Source organism: Cnephaeus nilssonii (genome assembly GCF_951640355.1).
Source record: "Cnephaeus nilssonii genome assembly, chromosome: 2".
In the NCBI taxonomy this organism is placed as follows: domain Eukaryota; kingdom Metazoa; phylum Chordata; class Mammalia; order Chiroptera; family Vespertilionidae; genus Cnephaeus; species Cnephaeus nilssonii.
In genome coordinates, this window is record NC_137073.1 from 28,819,252 (window position 1) to 28,838,343 (window position 19,092).

A 19,092-nucleotide genomic window follows, 5' to 3' on the forward strand; every position below is an offset into this window, starting at 1 on the left:
AGCAGGAAACCCTATTGCAGGATTTTTCCTGCAACAGGAACGCTAGTATATATATAAAAGGCTAATATGCTAAGTCAGTGGTCGGCAAACTCATTAGTCAACAGAGCCAAATATCAACAGTACAACGATTGAAATTTCTTTTGAGAGCCGAAAAACGACTTCTGCGCATAGGTCACAAAGTTTCAATCACACTGTACGTGTGTGCCCACACGTGGTATTTTGTGGAAGAGCCACACTCAAGGGGCCAAAGAGCCGCATGTGGCTCGCGAGCCGTGCTTTGCTGACCACTGTGCTAAGTGACCGACCATTTGACCCTTCTGCCGTTCGACCGGTAGCTATGACATGCACTGACCACCAGGGGGCAGACGCTCAAAGCACAGGCATGGAAACATGGATCAGACTGATGAATCTCAGGGGGAAGGGGAGAGGGCAGGAAGAGATTATCCAAAGATATTCTATGCAAAGATTCGTGCACTGGTGGGGTCCATCAGTCTGGCCTGTGGGGATCAGGCTGAATCTGTGTACCAGGCCTCCGACATCCCCTGAGGAGTCCCAGATTGTGAGAGGGCGCAGGCCAGGCTGAGGGACCCCACCTCTAGTTCTGATTATAAAAATATTACATGTTGATTATAGAAACTTTGGGGAAGTAAAGAGAAATGTAAAGGAGCAAGGAAAGAAATTACCTGTAATTCATGGACCTTGAGACATTTTGAAGTACTATTTAATCCTTTTTTGGGGGTAGTGAGGACAGGAGTGCTTTCTTACATATGATTCAATTTTATATGCTTCTTATTTTTGTTAATGTTGGGACATAAGCATTTTGTCATGCTATTAAAATTTTTCCATGACTTTCATGTTAAAGATAGCTTAGTCTTTTCATCTTACTCACTGTGAGATGTGTGTGTGTGTGTGTGTGTGTGTGTGTGTGCGCGCGCGCCTGCCCCCCCTGGTTCCTAACACAGAGCCGCTAAGACCCTTGTAAATTCCTAATTGATGCGAGTACCAGGAGCATCTCCATCTCTTGTTTTAATGAGATAGCTCTGGGTGGGCTCCTGTATGGCTGTTGGATGGGGATTGGTCACCAGAAAGACCAAGCCATGATTAGAAGCTCGAAATTTTCAGTCCCCCCTTCCCCACTTCTCTAGAGAGAGGAGAGTAGTAGGAAATTTAAGTTAATGATCAGTCATGCTTATAATGGTTAAGCCTCCATAAAACTCCCAAGGATTCAAGGAGCTTCTGGGCTACTGAACATAGGGAGGTGCTGGGAAGGGGCATGGAAGCTCCTCAGTCCTTGCCACATATATACCTTGCCCTATACATCTCATCCATCTGGATGTTAATCTGTACCCTTTATCATATTCTTTTATAATAAACTGATAGACAGTAAATAAACTGTTTACTTGAGTTCTGTGAGCCACTCTAGCAAATTAATTGAAGCCAAGATGGGGATTGTGGGAACCTCCAGCTGATCAGCTTCTGCACAGGTAACAACCTGGACTTGCAATTGTCATCTAAAGTGGGGTGGGAGCAGACTTGTGGACTGAGTCCTTAACCTGCGGGATCTGACACTGTCTCCAGATAGTGCCAGAATTGTGTTAAATGGTAGGATACCCAGTGGGTGTCACACAATTGCTTGGTGTGGGAACAGCCCCCACACAACTAGGTTCAGAGGTGTTGTGAATGTGATAGCAGTGCGAGAGTAAAGGAGAAACACAGGAGAGAAGGCGAGTTTTTTCCTACTCACTAGCTTCACAGAATCATCAGAGACCTAGGTTCCTGTCTTTCTCCTGACAGTCAACATATGACTTTCAACCTGGTCCAAAATATTTGCTAGCGCTCCAGCCATTATGTTGGCATTACAGCTTTCATTTTGAGCAGGCAGTACAAGGATGGGTACAAGAAGGGCACTCTTCTTTTTAAGATGATTTTCATAACACTTCCATTTATCTCTTATTGGTCAGAACTGAGTCTCTTAGTCACATCCTGCTGAGGAAGGCTAGGAAATATAATATTTTTGATGAGTGTACTGTGTCTCTATATAGTTTAGGCATTCTGCTAATGAAGAAGAAGGGAAAAGTACTGGAAGGCAACTGGAAGAGTACTGGAAGGCAACTAGCTATCTCCCATCAGTGAACTAAGCATTAAATTCAAATATTAGACAGGTAACAACAAAATAAACCTATTGAGAAGAAGGAAATAATCAAGATAAAAGAACAAATAAATTAGTGGTGAGGGAGATTAAAATATTATACATATAGAAAGTTATTGATCCTCATTACCAAAGTAATCTCAATGGTTTGGTGGAGACAGATTGCATAATGCTTGTAAGAAGGACAAAGAACAAATGGTATCTTAGAAAGGAGACAAGACAGGAACCTTTGGGTTTGTTTGGGAGGTGTTATTGGTTGCTTGATTTGAAGTGTAGGAGGTTTGAACATGAACATGTAGGTAGAAAGGAAGATGTAAGAGATAGTTGATCTTTTTTTATCTTAGAGGTATGTTGTATTCCTTATTCCTAATTTCTAGAGTAATGGTTTCATTAGTGCCTCGGGATTCTTTATACTCATTCAGCACAATGTTTTTAGTAAGATTAAAAAGAATTAGTGATAGTGTGGACACCAACTTGAAACTATAGTCACTTAACAAGGCCTATTTGAAAGGTAGAGTTATTCCTAGTGATCTATGCACATAGAGTTTCATCTGGCAGAGGGTTGGGGAGGGACACTCTAAGGCAGTGGTCGGCAAACTCATTAGTCAACAGAGCCAAATATCAACAGTACAACGATTGAAATTTCTTTTGAGAGCCAAATTTTTTAAACCTCTTCTAACGCCACTTCTTCAAAATGGCCTCACCCAGGCCGTGGTATTTTGTGGAAGAGCCACACTAAAGGGGCCAAAGAGCCGCATGTGGTTCGTGAGCCGCAATTTGCCGACCATGGCTCTAAGGGACCCAGGTAGTTTGAACAGACATTTTAAAAAATGACCATTACTTTCCATTTCTTTTTAGTGCTGCTTACTTTGAAATTTCAAATAGCATTAAAGCAAAATTTCTATGTTTATCAAAAGTGCTGTCGGGCTAAAAATGATTGAGACCCATTGCCACAAATGGATATCAAAAAAGTCCTCATGGGGAGAAACCAAGATGGCGGCATAGGTAAACCCTAAACTGCAGCCTCGCACAACAATTTCAAAAATACACCTAAAAGACAAAACGGACATCATCCAGAACCACAGGAAAGCTGGCTGACTGGAAATCCTACAACTAGAAGGAAAGAGAAAACCACAAGGAAAATCAGAGGAGCTGTAAAAGACTGAGGTATGGAGACATGGGCGTGCGCGTGTGGAGAGGACGGAGCCAGAGAGGACAGGTGGCTGAGTGCCTGGCTGGCGTTCTCTAGCAGGAAGGAGATAAAAGCTCCAGACTGTGCTGAACCCCAGCTCCAACTGCATTGAAGCCCAGTACCGGGCGAGACCCTGGGGACCCAGGCTCATACTGGGGGAATCTGGGCTGTAGGGCGGAAACTCAAGGAAGCAGCAAAAGGCAGAGCTCCGGAGGCGCGCACGTGAATGCGCGCAGAGGACGGACTGTTGAGTGTGCCGCAGGATTGCTCTAGCGGGAAGGAGACAAAAGCTCTGGACTGCGCTAAACCCCAGTTCCGACTGCACTGAACCCCAGTTCTGGGCAAGAATCTGGGAATCCAGATTCATTGGGGGAGAGACTAGACTGTTTGGCAGTGGGCGAAACTCGAGGGCGCCTTTCTCTCAGAGGTGTTTGCAGCGAGTACCGAGGGACACTGAGACCCAGGAACCTCATAGGGCGGGGCCGACAGGAAGCCAAGGCTGTAGGCTCCACCCTGAAGCTCAACCCTGAAACTCCGCCCCATCCAAGCTGAGCACAGAAGCTTTTACAATTTTGCAAGTCTAGTCGAATAAGGCTGTCTCCTGGCGCAGACACAGCTGATCCTCACAGCAAATTGGCCTGGAGGTCAACTCCTCCCACTGATACCAACAACAATCAAGACTTAACTATAACAAGGCTGTACACACAGTCCAAAAAGGGGTGCACCAAGAGTGTCCACCTCAGGTAACCAGGGAGGCCAAGCCACTGGCCCATATAGGACAACTAGCACACAAAGCTACCCTACCAACTCAGGGAAGCAGAGAAAATGCGGAGACAAAGAAACAGATCACAAACCAAAGAAATGGAGGAAAACAAACAACTAGAGATAGAGTTCAAAACCATGGTTATAAGGTTTTTCAAGAATTTCCTAGAAAAGACCGATAAATTTAGCGAGACCCTCGAGGATATGGAAAAGGACCAACTAGAAATTAAACATACACTGACTGAAATAAAAAATATTATACAGACACCCAACAGCAAACTAGAGGAATGCAAGAATCAAGTCAATGATTTGAAATACAAAGAAGCAAAAATCACTCAACTGGAAAAGCTAAAAGAAAAAAAAAGAATCCAAAAATTTGAAGATAGTGTAAGAAGCCTCTGGGACAACTTCAGGCGTACCAACATCAGAATTATGGGGGTGCCAGAAGAAGAGAGAGAGCAAGATACTGAAAACCTATTTGAATAAATAATGACTGAAAACTTCCCCCACCTGGTGAAAGAAATAGACTTACAAGTCCAGGAAGCGCACAGAACCCCAAACAAAAGGAATCCAAAGAGGACCACACCAAGATACATCATAATTAAAATGCCAAGAGCAAAAGACAAAGAGAGAATATTAAAAGCAGCAAGAGAAAAACAGTTAATTACCTACAAGGGAGCACCCATATGATTGTCAGCTGATTTCTCAACAGAAACTATGCAGGCCAGACAGGAGTGGCAAGAAATATTCAAAGTGATGAATAGCAAGAACCTACAACCAAGATTACTCTACCCAGCCAAGCTGACATTCAGAATTGAAGGGCAGCTAAAGAGCTTCACAGATAAGAAAAAGCTAAAGGAGTTCATCACCACCAAACCAGTATTTTATGAAATGCTGAAAGGTATTCTCTAAGAAGAGGAAGAAGAAGAAAAAGGTAAAGATAAAAATTATGAACAACAAATACATATCAACAAGTGAATCTAAAAACCAAGTGAATTAAAAATATGATGTACAGAATAAACTGGTGAATATAATAGAATCAGAGGCATAGAAAGGGAGTGGATTGACAACTCCCAGGGGTAAAGGGGTGTGAGGGGTGCGGGAAGAGGCTGGACAAAAATCGTACACCTATGGATGAGGACAGTGGGGGGGAGGTAAGGGAAGAGGGTGGGATGGGAACCAGGTGGAAGGGAGTTATGGGGGGGGGGGGGGAAGAGGAACAACTGTATAATCTGAACAATAAAGACTTATTAAATTAAAAAAAAAAGTCTTCATTCTCTCATCATCAAGAGACCAATGGGCCTTTTTGCCTGCCACGCCATAGATTTCATCCTCTTCAATTTCTTCCAAATGAAATCATTCAAGGCCATTCATCTCAAGGGTTATCTTTAAAATTTTAGCTTAGGTATTGCCATTTTGGAGATTAGAATGGAACCATTTTATGAGAATCATTGTGTTTGATTTATGAAAAGAGTTTGGGAGAAAGGGAAATTAAAAAGAATGGTCAGAAGCGAATTTCTTTTGCTTATTGGACCTAGAAAAAAGGAAGCACTTTCTCAAATTGACATTTGAAGGCCCTTATTAGTGCATTAGGGAAATGAGATTGTGGAAACTATGACTTATATTTGATTTATGGCAATGTGAAGATAACTTGCTCTTCTGACATGGCCCATAAGAAGCTAGTATATGTGGCAAACATTCATTTGCCACCTTCATAGGAATAAAAAAAGTATGCCATTAGTTCATTCATACTCAGATATTGGATTGAGATACATACTATTTATATTCAGTCATTTGCACTTTCACTTCATCCAGCCACACAGTGGGTAAAAAAGGTGTTTTACCTTTGACAAGTTAGAAATGTTAAAAATCATGTAAATAGAATTTGAGTAACCCTTGGAGTATATTAGCTTTATTTTCATCAGTTTTAGAGTTTTTCTGATGAGGTAGCTTCTAGATTTGGAGGTTGTTAAAATAAAATACTCCCCCCTCCAAAAAACCCCCACAAATCTCTAGGCCTGTATTAAAAATCTGAGGGGGTTGGGGTGGGTGGAGGGATATATTAGTTATCTTCCTCCTAACTCGTGAAATGTATCTCAAGATGTTGGGAGGCTCAGTTCAGCAACTGAAGGAAGGAAGGAAGCCTTCATTTTCTATTACCCTAAGAAGCATTTTTATTTTTTCCTATTCCTGGCTCATGATGGAAAATTGCCATATTTTGACTTATGTACTTTGAACATATCTGGTTGTCACTGAAGACACTGGAGAATCCTGCAGTTGTAGGTCCACTTGTATATTTAGAACCCCATTCAAGTGCATCTTCCCCATTTTCCCCACGGGAAAGGCAGTGATTATTTTTGGACTCCTGGTTGCCAGTTTCTAGGGGTGGTAGGAGGTAGGGACTGAGGACAGAAGCCTGGAGACGACATTATTTTCCAGAACTTAACTCTTTATAAAAATTGCTGAGAGGGAAGTAGAGAAATACAGCCCACAAAACCATATCCCAGTCACCTTTCTAGATGGTCCCATTTAGTGGAGTTGCATTTGAGAGAGAGAGAGAGAGAGAGCGAGAGTGAGAGAGCGAGAGGGAGAGCGAGAGAGCGAGAGAGCGAGAGAGCGAGAGAGAGAGAGAGAGAGAGAAAGAGAGAAAGAGAGGGAGAAGCATCTACGTGAGAGCGAAACATCCATTGGCTGCCCCCTGTCGAAGCCCGCAACCTGGGCATGTGCCCTGACTAGAATTGAACTGGCAACTTTTTGATGCACTGGATGATGCCCAACCAAGTGAGCCTAAATGGAATTGCATTTTGAATACAGTGGTTTCTTTACCATAGGTAAAGATTATATTCTAAAAATTCATGTAGTAGGAAAAATCAAGTTTGAAGAATTTAGTGCTTAAAGGAAAATTTAGATTGAAGTTGGGAATTTTAGTGAATCAGTGAAAGCCCTTCTAAATACTGTGCTCATTAAATAAATACTATGTTCATTAAATAAAAGGACAAAGGAAGTTATTGAATAGAAAATATTGATACCATCTTACAAATCTTAAATTAGTAATGAGTACTGTTCAAACTCTCCTCCTGTGGTTTCTTAGGACATTGCACTCTTCTCATTTTCTTTCTTGTTCTTTGCCGCCTTCTCCCCCTTTAAGCTTCTTCCATCCTCTCAATGGAAGTGTCTCCCAAGTTTTAGTCCTCAGGTTTCATTCTTGATTTTATGATTCTGCTTGAGTACATTTTTCTTTCCTCTCCCTCTTCCCCAGCCCTTCCCTGTTTCCCCTCCTGAACTCTGTTTCCTGTTTTCTAACTGAATGTGTCTCCTAGACACACTCACTGCTTGGTGGTTTTGTTGGCACGTTGGAATCTAAATGAGTGACACTTGTTACCAAGCAAGGGCTCACTGCACAAAGTGTGTAGGAACATACTATAGTCTTGGTTTTTGAGAAAAGAAAAAGCTTTTATTGTGAAGTCCATGGCATGGAGATAGGAGGCAAGACTCAAATCTGTCTACCCCACCGAGGGTTTGGAGTTACATTTAAAGAAGATGCGGGGAAGTTATGCATATGCTATAGAGTTCCGTTATTTCAGCATGAAGAGAGCTCAGTGCTTAGGCACTAGGAGATCATGGTGTTTCATGCGTCCCATGAATTTGGCGGGAGGAGGGGGGAGGGTGTTTAGTATGTAGTACAGGGTGGCTTTCTACCTGATGACATTGAAATGTTATTCTAGGACAAATTCTTCCTCTAGTGCACAACTGACTGTCCGACTGCCTGATTTGCAGCTTTGTTCTGTTATCTCTGAAAAACAACTTAGTGTCTCCTTAGGAAGAGGACAGGGCCAGTTTAGACTGGTTCTGCAGTTTCACTGAGCTGCCTTCGCAGGCTTGCTTTCCTCCTCTCCCTGCTCTTATCAGCCCTGCTATTCTCTAACCACTCTTCCTCAGGAGGAATTCATTTTTACTTTTAATTCACACTTTTCATAGTTGCTAGATGATGTTTGTCTTCTGTTTCTTGGGTTCTCCCCTAATTATAAAAGCAATGTATATATATTTTTATAGGCATTATATTGTATATGTTTTATTATATGTTGCTTTAAGAAAAGAATTACTTTGTCAAAATTACTTTCATGTAAAGTACAGAAGTATAAAAACTAAAACTGCCCTGTTTGAGCTCCTACCCCCTTTCCCCTTAAATGTTACTTCCCAAAAGGATCTCTGTTTACTTTAGGAATTACCTTCATTGACATGTTTCGTTTATGTAAACTATACTTGAATTCAAGTATACACCTACTTTTGCCCACCCCTGTATTGCAAGGTTGCTTTTTTTGTTTATACTAGAGGCCCGAGGCACAAAATTAGTGCAAGGGGCTCGGCCCTCGCAGCCGTGGCGGTTTGTCTTGGCCCTCGCAGCTGCAGCGGCTTGCCTCGGCCCTCACAGCCCCGGCTTTGCCTGGAAGGTTGTCCGGAAGGATGTCCGGAAGGTCGTTCGGCTGTCTAGTCTAATTAGCATATTACGCTTTTATTATTATAGATTTTTGTACTTCTTTCTGTTTGAATAAAAATAATTTTACCTTATTCTTTTAAATAGCACCTTATATTATGGTTATTTCATCATTTATTTAAGCATTTCCTGGTTGATAATTATTTCCATTTGTTTATTATAAACAGTTGAACATATTTTAATTTTTTAAATGAACTTGTATTTTAGAACTCTTAGATTTATAGGAAAATTGCAAAGACAGTATAGAGAGTTCCTTCCCCTTCCCATTTTCCTCTATTATTAACATTTTATATTTCTGTGATATGTTTATTTTAATTAATGAACCCATATTGATGCATTAAATACATACTTCATTCAGATTTCGTTTTTCTGTTCCAGGATCCCTTCCAGGGTACTACATTACATTCACTAGTCTCTTCTCGGTAGGATTATCTTGGCGGTTCTTTTTCCCAACTTCCCTTGTTTTTGATGCCTTAACAGTTTTGAGGAATACTGGTCAGGTACTTTCTAGAATATCTCTCACCTGGGATTTGTCTGATGTTTTTCTCATGATTTGACTGTGGTTATGGGTTTTGGGGAAGAAGACCACAGAGTTTAAGTTTGTATACATTAAGGTTAACATTGTCCTATAAAGTTCTCTGGTTTTGATTAGTGCATGGTGCCTTGTATCTACTATGATAGTATCATATAAAACAGTTTCACTGCCCTAAAAAATCTCCTGTGCATCACCTGTTCAAGTTTCCACATCTCTGCCCAAATCCCTGGCAACCAATGATATTTTTACTCTCTATAGTTTTGCATTTTCCAGTATGTCATATCATTAGAATCATATAGTATGCAGCCTTTTCAGACTGTTTTTTTCTGCTTACATATATGCATTTAAGGTCCCATGTCCTTTCATGGCTTGATACCTCATTTCTTTTTATCACTAACTAGAGGCCCGGTGCACGAAATTCATGCACAGGGTGCGGGGGAGGGGGGTCCCCTCAGCCAACCTGCACCCTCTCCAATCTGGACCGCTGGCTCCTAATCGCTCACCTGCCTGCCTGCCTGGTCGCCCCTAACTGGCCACCCCTGCCGGCCTGATCGCCCCTCACTGCCTCTGAATGCCGGCCTGATCGCCCCCAACTGCCCCCCCATGCCAGCCTGGTTGCCCCTCATGGACCCCCCCACCACTGGCCTGGTCACCCCACATAGCCTGCATGTTCAGTCATTTTGTCATCCCTCTGGCCGGCCCTGGGTGGCTGAACAGCCACCATCCGAGGCTTGCCTGCACCTTGGGCTGGCCCTGGGCGGCTGGTGGGCTGAGGGGACTGGACGCCGCCATCTTGTGGTTGTGGGCGCTGCTATCTTTGAGGGTGTGGCAGTCAATTAGCATATTTCCTCCTTATTGGCTGTGGGCACCACCATCTTTGAGGGCAAGGCAGTCAATTAGCATATTCCCTCCTTATTGGCTGTAGGTGCTGCCATCTTTGAGGGCTGGGCAGTCAATTAGCATATTCCCTCCTTATTGGCTGTGGGAACCACCATTTTTGCGATTGTGTGAGGGTCAATTAGCATATTCCCTCTTTATTAGATAGGATAATATTTGTATGAGTGGAACACAGATGATATGTTTGCTTGCTGAAGGACATTTTGGTTGCTTCCAGTTTTGAGTGATTGAGTATAGCTGCCGTAAACATTTGTGTGCAGGATTTTGGGTGAATATAAGTTTCAAATTAGTTGAGTAAATACTTAGGAGTGCCATTGCTGTGTTGATAAGTCTATGTTTAACTTTATAACAAACTGTTTTCAAAAGTGGATGTAGAATTTTGCATTTCCCCTAGCCGTGGAGAGTTCCTGTTGTACTGCATCCTCATCAGCATTTTGTATTGTTAGTTGTTTAGTTTCATCCATTCTAACAGTCACACAGTGCCATCTTGTTTTAATGTGCAGGTTTCTAATGGTAAATGATGTTGAGCATCTTTTATTTTTTATTTATTTATTTATTTATTTTAAATATATTTTATTGATTTCTTACAGAGAGGAAGGGAGAGGGATAGAGAGCTAGAAACATCGATGAGAGAGAAACATCGACCAGCTGCCTCCTGCACACCCCCTGCCTGCAACCAAGGTACATGCCTTTGACCGGAATCGAACCTGGGACCTTTCAGTCCGCAGGCCGACGCTCTATCCACTGAGCCAAACCGGTTTCGGCTTGAGCATCTTTTAATATGCATATTGGCCATCCATGTATCTTGTTTCTTGAGTTGTGTGTTCAGATCTTTTGCCCATTTCTTAATTGGTTTCTTTTTTAATTGTTGACTTTCAAGAGTTCTTTGTATCGTTTGGATATAAAATCTTTATCAGATGTATGTTTTGAAAATATTTTCTCTCAGTTTGATTTATCTTATATTCTCTCACTCTTTCCCTTTATTTTATTATTTTTCCCCTCAGTATTTATCCTCTATATACCCTCATCTACTTCACCCATCCTCCCCCCTCATGGAATCACCACACTGTTGTCCATGTCAGTGAATTCTTTCTTTTCTGTGTGTCTTATATTCTCTTAACATTATCTTTCTCAGAACAGAAGCTTTTAGTATTAAAGTCAAACATACCAATTTTTTTCTTTTATGAATTGTTTTTATTGGATCTATGAACTTATTTCGAAGTTCACATAGATTTTCTTTTGTGTCTTCTTCTAGAAGTTTTATAGTTTTGTATTTTACATTTAGGTTTATGATTTCCTTTAGTTAATTTTTGTGAGAGGTGTAAGGTCTGTATCTAGGTTTGTTTGTTTATTTAATACTAGAGGCCTGGTGCACGAAAATTGTGCACTTGGGGGGGGTGGTTGTCCCTCAGCCCGGCCTGTGCACTCTCACAGTCCAGGACCCCTCGGTGGATGTTCTCCTGCTGGCTAAGGCCCACTCCCCCCCAGGGATCAGGTCTAAGCCTGCAGTTAGACATTCCTCTTGCAGTCTGGGGCTCTTTCAGTCCGAGACCCCTTGCTCCTGACCACCTGCCTGCAGTGGGGCGGGAAAGGCCCCCGCCGCCGCCACTGCACTCGCCAGCCGCAAGCCCAGTTCCCCCTGTGGGAGCGCACTGACCACCAGGGGGTAGCTCCTGCATTGAGCGTCTGCCTCTGGTGGTCAGTGCACGACATAGCGACTAGTTGTTCCACCGTTCAGTTAATATGCATTTTTTTTATAAATCTTTATTCAGATTATTACAGTTGTTTCTCCTTTTTTCCCCCATAGCTCCCCTCCACCTAGTTCCCACCCCTTGCTCTGCCCTTACCTCCCCCCACTGTCCTCATCCATAGGTGTATGATTTTAGCCAGTCTCTTCCGGTACTCCCCACACAGACACCCCTTTCCCCCTTAGAATTATCAATCCACTCCCATTCAATGCCCCTGATTCTATTATATTCACCAGTTTATTCTGTTCCTCATATTTTTAATTCACTTGATTTTTAGATTCACTTATTGATAGATGTGTATTTGTTGTTCATAATTTTTATCTTTACCTTTTTCTTCTTTTTCCTCTTTTTAGAGAATACCTTTCAGCATTTCATATAATACTGGCTTGGTGGTGATGAATTCCTTTAGCTTTTTCTTATCTGTGAAGCTCTTTATCTGCTCTTCAATGCTGAATGATAACTTTGCAGGGTAGAGTAATCTTGGTTGTAGGTTCTTGCTATTCATCACTTTGAATATTTCTTGCCACTCCTGTCTGGCCTGCATAGTTTCTGTTGAGAAATCAGCTGATAATCGTATGGGTGCTCCCTTGTAGGTAATTAACTGTTTTTCTCTTGCTGCTTGTAAGATTCTCTCTTTGTCTTTTGCTCTTGGCATTTTAATTATGATGTGTCTTGGTGTGGTCCTCTTTGGATTCCTTTTGTTTGGGGTTCTGTGCGCTTCCTGGACTTGTAAGTCTATTTCTTTCACCAGGTGGGGGAAGTTTTCTGTCATTATTTCTTCAAATAGGTTTTCAGTATCTTGCTCTCTCTCTTCTTCTGGCACCCCATAATTCTGATGTTGGTTCGCTTGAAGTTGTCCCAGAGGCTTCTTACACTATCTTCAACTTTCTGGATTCTCTTCTCTTCTTGCTTCTCTGGAGGAGTGACCTTTGCCTCTGTATTCCAAATCTTTGACTTGATTCTTGCGTTCCTCTAGTCTGCTGTTGGGTCTCTGTATAATATATATATTTTTAAAATATATTTTATTAATTTTTTTACAGAGAGGAAGGAGAGGGACAGAGAGTCAGAAACATCGATGAGAGAGAAACACCGATCAGCTGCCTCCTGCACACCCCCTACTGGGGATGTGCCCGCAACCAAGGTACATGCCCTCAACCAGAATCGAACCTGGGACCCTTGGGTGCACAGGCCGACGCTCTATCCACTGAGCCAAACCAGTCAGGGCTGTATAATATTTTTTATTTCAGTCAGTGTATGTTTAATTTGTAGTTGGTCCTTTTTCATACCCTCGAGGGTCTCGTTAAATTTATTGGCCTTTTCTAGGAAATTCTTGAAAAACCTTATAACCGTGGTTTTGAACTCTATGTCCAGTCATTTGTTCTCCTCCATTTCTTTTATTTCTGATGTTTCCTTTTCTCCTCATTTTCGCTGCTTCCCTGAGTTGGTAGGGTAGCTTTGTGTGTTAGGTGTCCTATATGGTTGGTGCACCCCTTTGTGGACTGTGTGTACAGCCTTGTTGTAGTTAAGTCTTGATTGTTGTTGGTGTCACTGGGAGGAATTGACCTCCAGGCCAATTGGCTGTGAGGACCCGCTGTGTCTATAACGGAAGAATTGCTGTGCTGGAGACACGTTTATGGGGCATGACTTGTTCTAGTAGGGCTTTGGTGCTCACTGAGTCTGCCTCTTGAATGTGTCCCTTATGAGAGTAGTTGAAATCTGGTGTCATCTCACACAGACCACTAGATACACTAGCTCCTGGATCTCCAATGGGGTGCAGGTCAGCTACTGTCTGAGGCCACCCAGCAGGAGCTATAGCAAGAACTACAGTTTTCTCCTCTTTGCTTGGGATTTGGCGGTTTTGGAGCAGTCTGACTGGAGCTGCAGTTTATTTGGTTAAGCTTCCACTCAGCCAGCTTTCCTGTGGTTCTGGGTGATAGACGTTTTGTCTTTTAGTTGTAGTTTTGAAATTGTTGTGCGAGGCGGCAGTTTAGTTGTTTACCTTTGCCGCCATCTTGGTTTCTCCTCCTAATTTGCATGTTAGGGTTTTATTATATAGGATGATGTCCAAAGGTTCTACGACCATTTTGGTGAAAAGACAAAATGTTGAATTGCCTTCACACCTTTGTCAAAGACCAGTTGACAATATTTATATGGTCCATTTCTTGGCTATTCCATTCATCTAAACGTCTTCTTTCACCAATACCATTTTGTCTTAATTCCTGTAGCTTTATGGTAAGCCCTGAAAATGGGTAGTGTGAATCCTCCAACTTTGTTCTTCTACAGTACAGTGTTGGCTATTGTAAGTCTATAACCATTCCATATAAACCTTACAGTCAGTTTGTCCCTTATCTACAAACTAGAGGTCCAGTGCACAAAAATTCGTGCACTTGGGGGGGGCTCCCTCAGGCCGGCCTGCCCCCTCTCACTGTCCAGGAGCCATTAGGGGATGTCGTACTGACAGCTTAGGCCCACTCCCTGCGGCCAATCAGGGGAAGGCACCGCCCCCATCACTCTCTTGCTATTGCTGCCTCTGTCCTCCCTCTGCGGGAGGCGACCCAGTGATCAGGGGAAGGCGACACCCCTATCACGCCTCTGCTGCTGCCACTACCAGCCATGCGGCTGCCTGAGCCTTGGGCCCTGGGCAGTGGCAGCTGCTATCCGCGGCTTGCTTGAGCCTCGGGCCGGCCCTGGGCAGCGGTGGCTGCCATCCACAGCTTGCTGAGCCTTGGGCTGGCCCTGGGCAGCAGCAGCCGCCATCCACGGCTTGCCTGAGCCTCAGGCAGCCGCTGTGGCTTTGTCCGGAAGGACGCAGTGTCAAGTCCCCACCCACCTGTGCATGCCTGCTGCACATGCAGCCTCCTGCTGATCAGTCGTTATGGTGTGATGGCATGATGACCATTAGCATATTAGCTCTTTATTATATAGGACTAGTTTGCTGAGATTTTGGTTGAGATTGTATTGAATCTGTAGATCAAGTTGGGAAGAAGTGACTTCTTAACAGTATTGAGTCTTCCAATTCATGAACATGAAATATCTCTTATTTATTTAGATTTTCTTTAATGAGATCTATATTGTTTTTTACATATAGAACTTACACATAGCTTTGTTAGATTATATATAAGTATTTTATTTTTTGGTGCTATTGTATGGTATTTTAAAAAATTTTAATATTCTAATTGTTCATTGATAATATATAGGAAATCAATTGATTTTTGTTTATGAACTTTGTATCATGATCTTGCTATTCTTACATAATAGTTCTAGAAGTTATTTTGTCTTTTTTTTTTTCAGATTTCCTATGTATCATGTCATTTGCAAAGAAAAACAGCTTTATTTATTTTTTCCAACTTTTATACTTTTTTTTCTTTTCTTGTCAGTTGTACTAGTTAAATCTTCTGTTACCATGATAGGAGCAGTAAGAGGGGGCATCCTTGCCTATCCCAATCTGAGGGACAAAGTATTCAGTTTTTCACAATTAAGTGTGATATTAGCTGAGGATTTTCTATAAGTATTTTTTTATAATGTTAAGGAAATGCCTCTAATTCCTAGTTTGTTGAGAAATTTATCATGAAAAAGTGTTGGCATTTGTCAAATGCTTTTCTGCATCAATTCATATGATGATATAACATGATTTTTCTACACTAGTCTGTTGATATGTGATGTTGAGTAACTTTTTGAATAGTGAACCAGTTTTGAATACCTGGAATAAATCTCAACTGGTGAGCACGTGTATATTATTTTTATACATCGTTGGATTCAATTTACTTATAAATTGAGGATTTAAAGAAAATCTAGCCCTAGCCGGGTTGGCTCAGTGGATAGAGCTTCGGCCTGTGGACTCAAGGGTCCCAGGTTCGATTCCAGTCAAGGGCATGTACCTTGGTTGCGGGCACATCCCCAGTGGGAGGTGTGCAGGAGGCAGCTGATCGATGTTTCTCTCTCTTCGATGTTTCTAACTCTCTATCCCTCTCCCTTCCACTCTGTGAAGAATCAATAAAATATATATTTTTTAAAAAGAAAACCTATGCTTATGAAAGATATATTTCTTTTTTTAAATGCCTTTATCTGGTTTTGGCATTAGAGTAATGCTAGCCTCAGAGTGAGTTGAGAAGTATTCCTTCTGCTTCTGTTATCTGGAAGAGATTGTGGTGGATTGAAATAATTTATTTTTTCAATGTTGGGTAGAACCCATCTGGGTTTGCTGCTTTCTGTTTTGGGAGGTTATTAACTATTGATTCAATTTCAAAAATATATATATTTTCCCATCCAGTTGATCTGTTTCTTCTTGTGTGCATTTTGTGTTTAAGGAATTTGTGTTTTTTTTCATCTATGTTTTCAAAATTCGCTGGCAATAGTGTTGTTTTTAGTATTCCTTTATTATCATTTTATTGTCCAGGGGGTCAGTAGTGATGAGATCTCTATTTTTACTTTTAATATTGATAAATTATATCTTCTCTCTCTTTTTCTTTTTTTTGGTTAGCCTCAGTAGAGATTTGTCAATTTGATTTTTTTTTTTTCTTCAAAGACCAAGGTTTTGATTTTGTTGATTTTTCTCTATTGGTTTTCTGTTACTTTCAGCTCTAATTTTTATTATTTTTCTCTTTTACTTGGCATAGGCTTAAATTGCTCTTGTTTCTCTATTTCCCTAAAGTGCCAGCTTATTTAGCTTATTGATTTTTTTCACAGAGAACTATATTGCAGTCCTTTGTATAAGTATCGGGCCTAAACGGGCTGTTGGACATCCCTCAAGGGGTTCCAGATTGGAGAGGGTGCAGGCTGGGCTGAGGCACACCCCCCCCCCCCCCCGTGCATGAATTTCCTGCACCGGGCCTCTAGTATTTTATATAAATACATAAATACCCACACACAATTGTATATTATAATGTATCTAATGGACATATGGTCAAAGGGATACTTAACTTGATTGCTTGAAAAACCACAGAGAAAGCTGAGAAGTACAAAATGCACAGACAGTACAGGCTAGGCGCTCTAGCAGCCAACAGGGTAAGTAAGAGATTATAAGTAAACACTCTAGAGAATTTAAAAAGCAGCAGTACTTACATTCCAGGAAAGCAAAGGAGTAATACAGAGCAGTATTTCTCCATCCTTTGGAGGTGGGAGGTTGGAAGGGGTGGCTCTATTGGCATATTGAACAGCACAGGTTTCACAGTGTAAAAACGACAAGTGCCCTGAGAACTACTAACATGCTAACACAGAAATTTACAACATGAGAATGCAAGGAAAAGGAAAGGTGTGTGTGTGTGTATGTGTGTGTGTGTGTGTGTAATCCTATCTAATAAAAGAGAAACATGCAAATTGACCATACCTCCGCTACTCCCACAAGCCACGCCCACCAGCCAATCAGGAGCGACTATGCAAATTAACCCAACCAAGATGGCAGTTAATTTGCATATCCAGGCACAGAGCGAAGACTGAGGACAGTGTAGAAGGAAGCCAAGCACTGAAGAAGGGAGTGAAGCTGCGGGGAAGCAGGTGGGGCTGCGGAGGAAGGCGGGAAGCAGGCAGGGCTGTGGAGATGGGAGGGAAGTAGGCGGGGTGGCGGAGAAGGCCGCAGGAAGCCCTATTGCAGGAATCTTCCTGCAACGGGCCTCTAGTTCTAAAATAAATATGAAAAAGAATTAAGGGGCCAAGAATAAGCAAGTTGATTTTGAAGAAAAACAATTTTGAAGAACCAAGGTTGTTTGTGCTAAATATCTAGTCTTATTATAAAGCTATAGTTAGTGTGGTACTGTGACAAGATAACAAAACTAATATCACGGAGTAGAAAGTTCAGAAACATCCATGAATATATGAAAATTTGATTACAATAAGCAGACATTACAAATCATGGAGTAGAGAATGAATTATTCAATGTTTAACACTCGTTCAATTTCCACATAGAAGAGAAAGAATCCCTGTCTCATACCATACTTTAAAAAATATAGATAAATATTCACACTCTATGCCAGGAAAGCTGCTCATTTTTTTTCCCTTTGGTAACTGGCTACTTTTCTTAATCTATTTTTTTTTACAATCTAAAACTATGTGGTCAACTTATTGTTCTTTACTAAATCTCATTCAATGGGTCTTTGTCAAGAACCTTTTGGGTGCCTAATATTGTTAGATATTGTGAGTGAAAGAAAAGAAATATGCTAATCTTTGCCTTTGTAAGGCTTATGGGAATCTTATTACTTTGTTTATACCTTTTTCATTTTTCTAAAAGATATGAGTTCAATTTATAGAAGTTCATGCTGGATTTCACCTTACCTGGGTTCTCTATGGTTTGAAGGAATTTGAAAGTCCTCCTAGGTATCACTTCTACTGAGATAAAACAAAGTTGGCTTTTCCTTTGTTTTAGCAACAGCGGACTGTCTACAGACTGACTCTAGTTAAAGCATGGAATGTGGATGAACTCCAAGCCTATGCTGAGCTGGTGTCTCTAGGGCATCCTGACTTCATCGAAGTGAAGGTAAGCCCCTGCTGGCCACTGCTGTGCCCTTTTCCTGTGACGCTTTGTTAATCATCCTCGAGTTAACATTTTTATATTCTATGGGAGGCCCAGATGTTTATGTATTCATTCAGAAATATTAATCAAGAACCAGGCACTGTTCTAGTCATTGGAGATAGTAGCAGTAAAAACTGAGCATTAGTTCTCACAAAAATATTATTTTGGTGAGAGGTAGACAATCATCACAAACAATAATTAGAAACTACATACGGTTGACCGGTGAACAATGCGGGGTTAGGAGCACACTTGAAAATTCGTGTATAACTTTTAATCCCCCATAAGCTTAACTACCAAAAGCCTACTAAGACTAGAGCCTTATTAATAATATAAACAATTGATTAAGATATATACTGAATGGCCAGGTTATTATGATCTCTGAACATATAATAATCTGGCCACTTATTGTATATCCTATATAATAAAAGGCTAATATGCAAATTGTCCCCTTGACCAGGAGTTTGACCAGCAGGCAGGCTGGCCAACCGCCCATGTCCCCAACCCCTGGACAGGTTGGCTGGACCCCACCCATGCATGAATTCATGCACCGGGCCTCATATATATATATATATATATATATATATATATATATATATATATATGTATGTGTGTGTGTGTATGTGTGTGTGTGTGTGTGTGTGTATATATACACACACACACATACACACACACATACATATATATATATACACACATACACACACACACAAACACACACACACACACACTGAGTGGCCAGATTATTATGTGTTCAAAAATCATAATAATCTGGCCAATCAGTGTATATAATATGTTATATATGTTATATA

General features: G+C 41.4%; 1 protein-coding gene across 2 annotated transcripts in view; it reads left to right on the top strand.

Annotated features, from left to right (window-relative positions):
* LOC307116075 (S-adenosyl-L-methionine-dependent tRNA 4-demethylwyosine synthase TYW1) overlaps nt 1-19,092 on the top strand; it is a 135,882-nt gene that overhangs the window by 91,875 nt on the left and 24,915 nt on the right. For both annotated transcript variants that reach the window (XM_079799727.1, XM_079799728.1), the window contains one exon: nt 18,137-18,247. In XM_079799727.1, the coding sequence (XP_079655853.1) occupies nt 18,137-18,247 (111 nt within the window). The remainder of the gene's footprint in view (nt 1-18,136; nt 18,248-19,092) is intronic.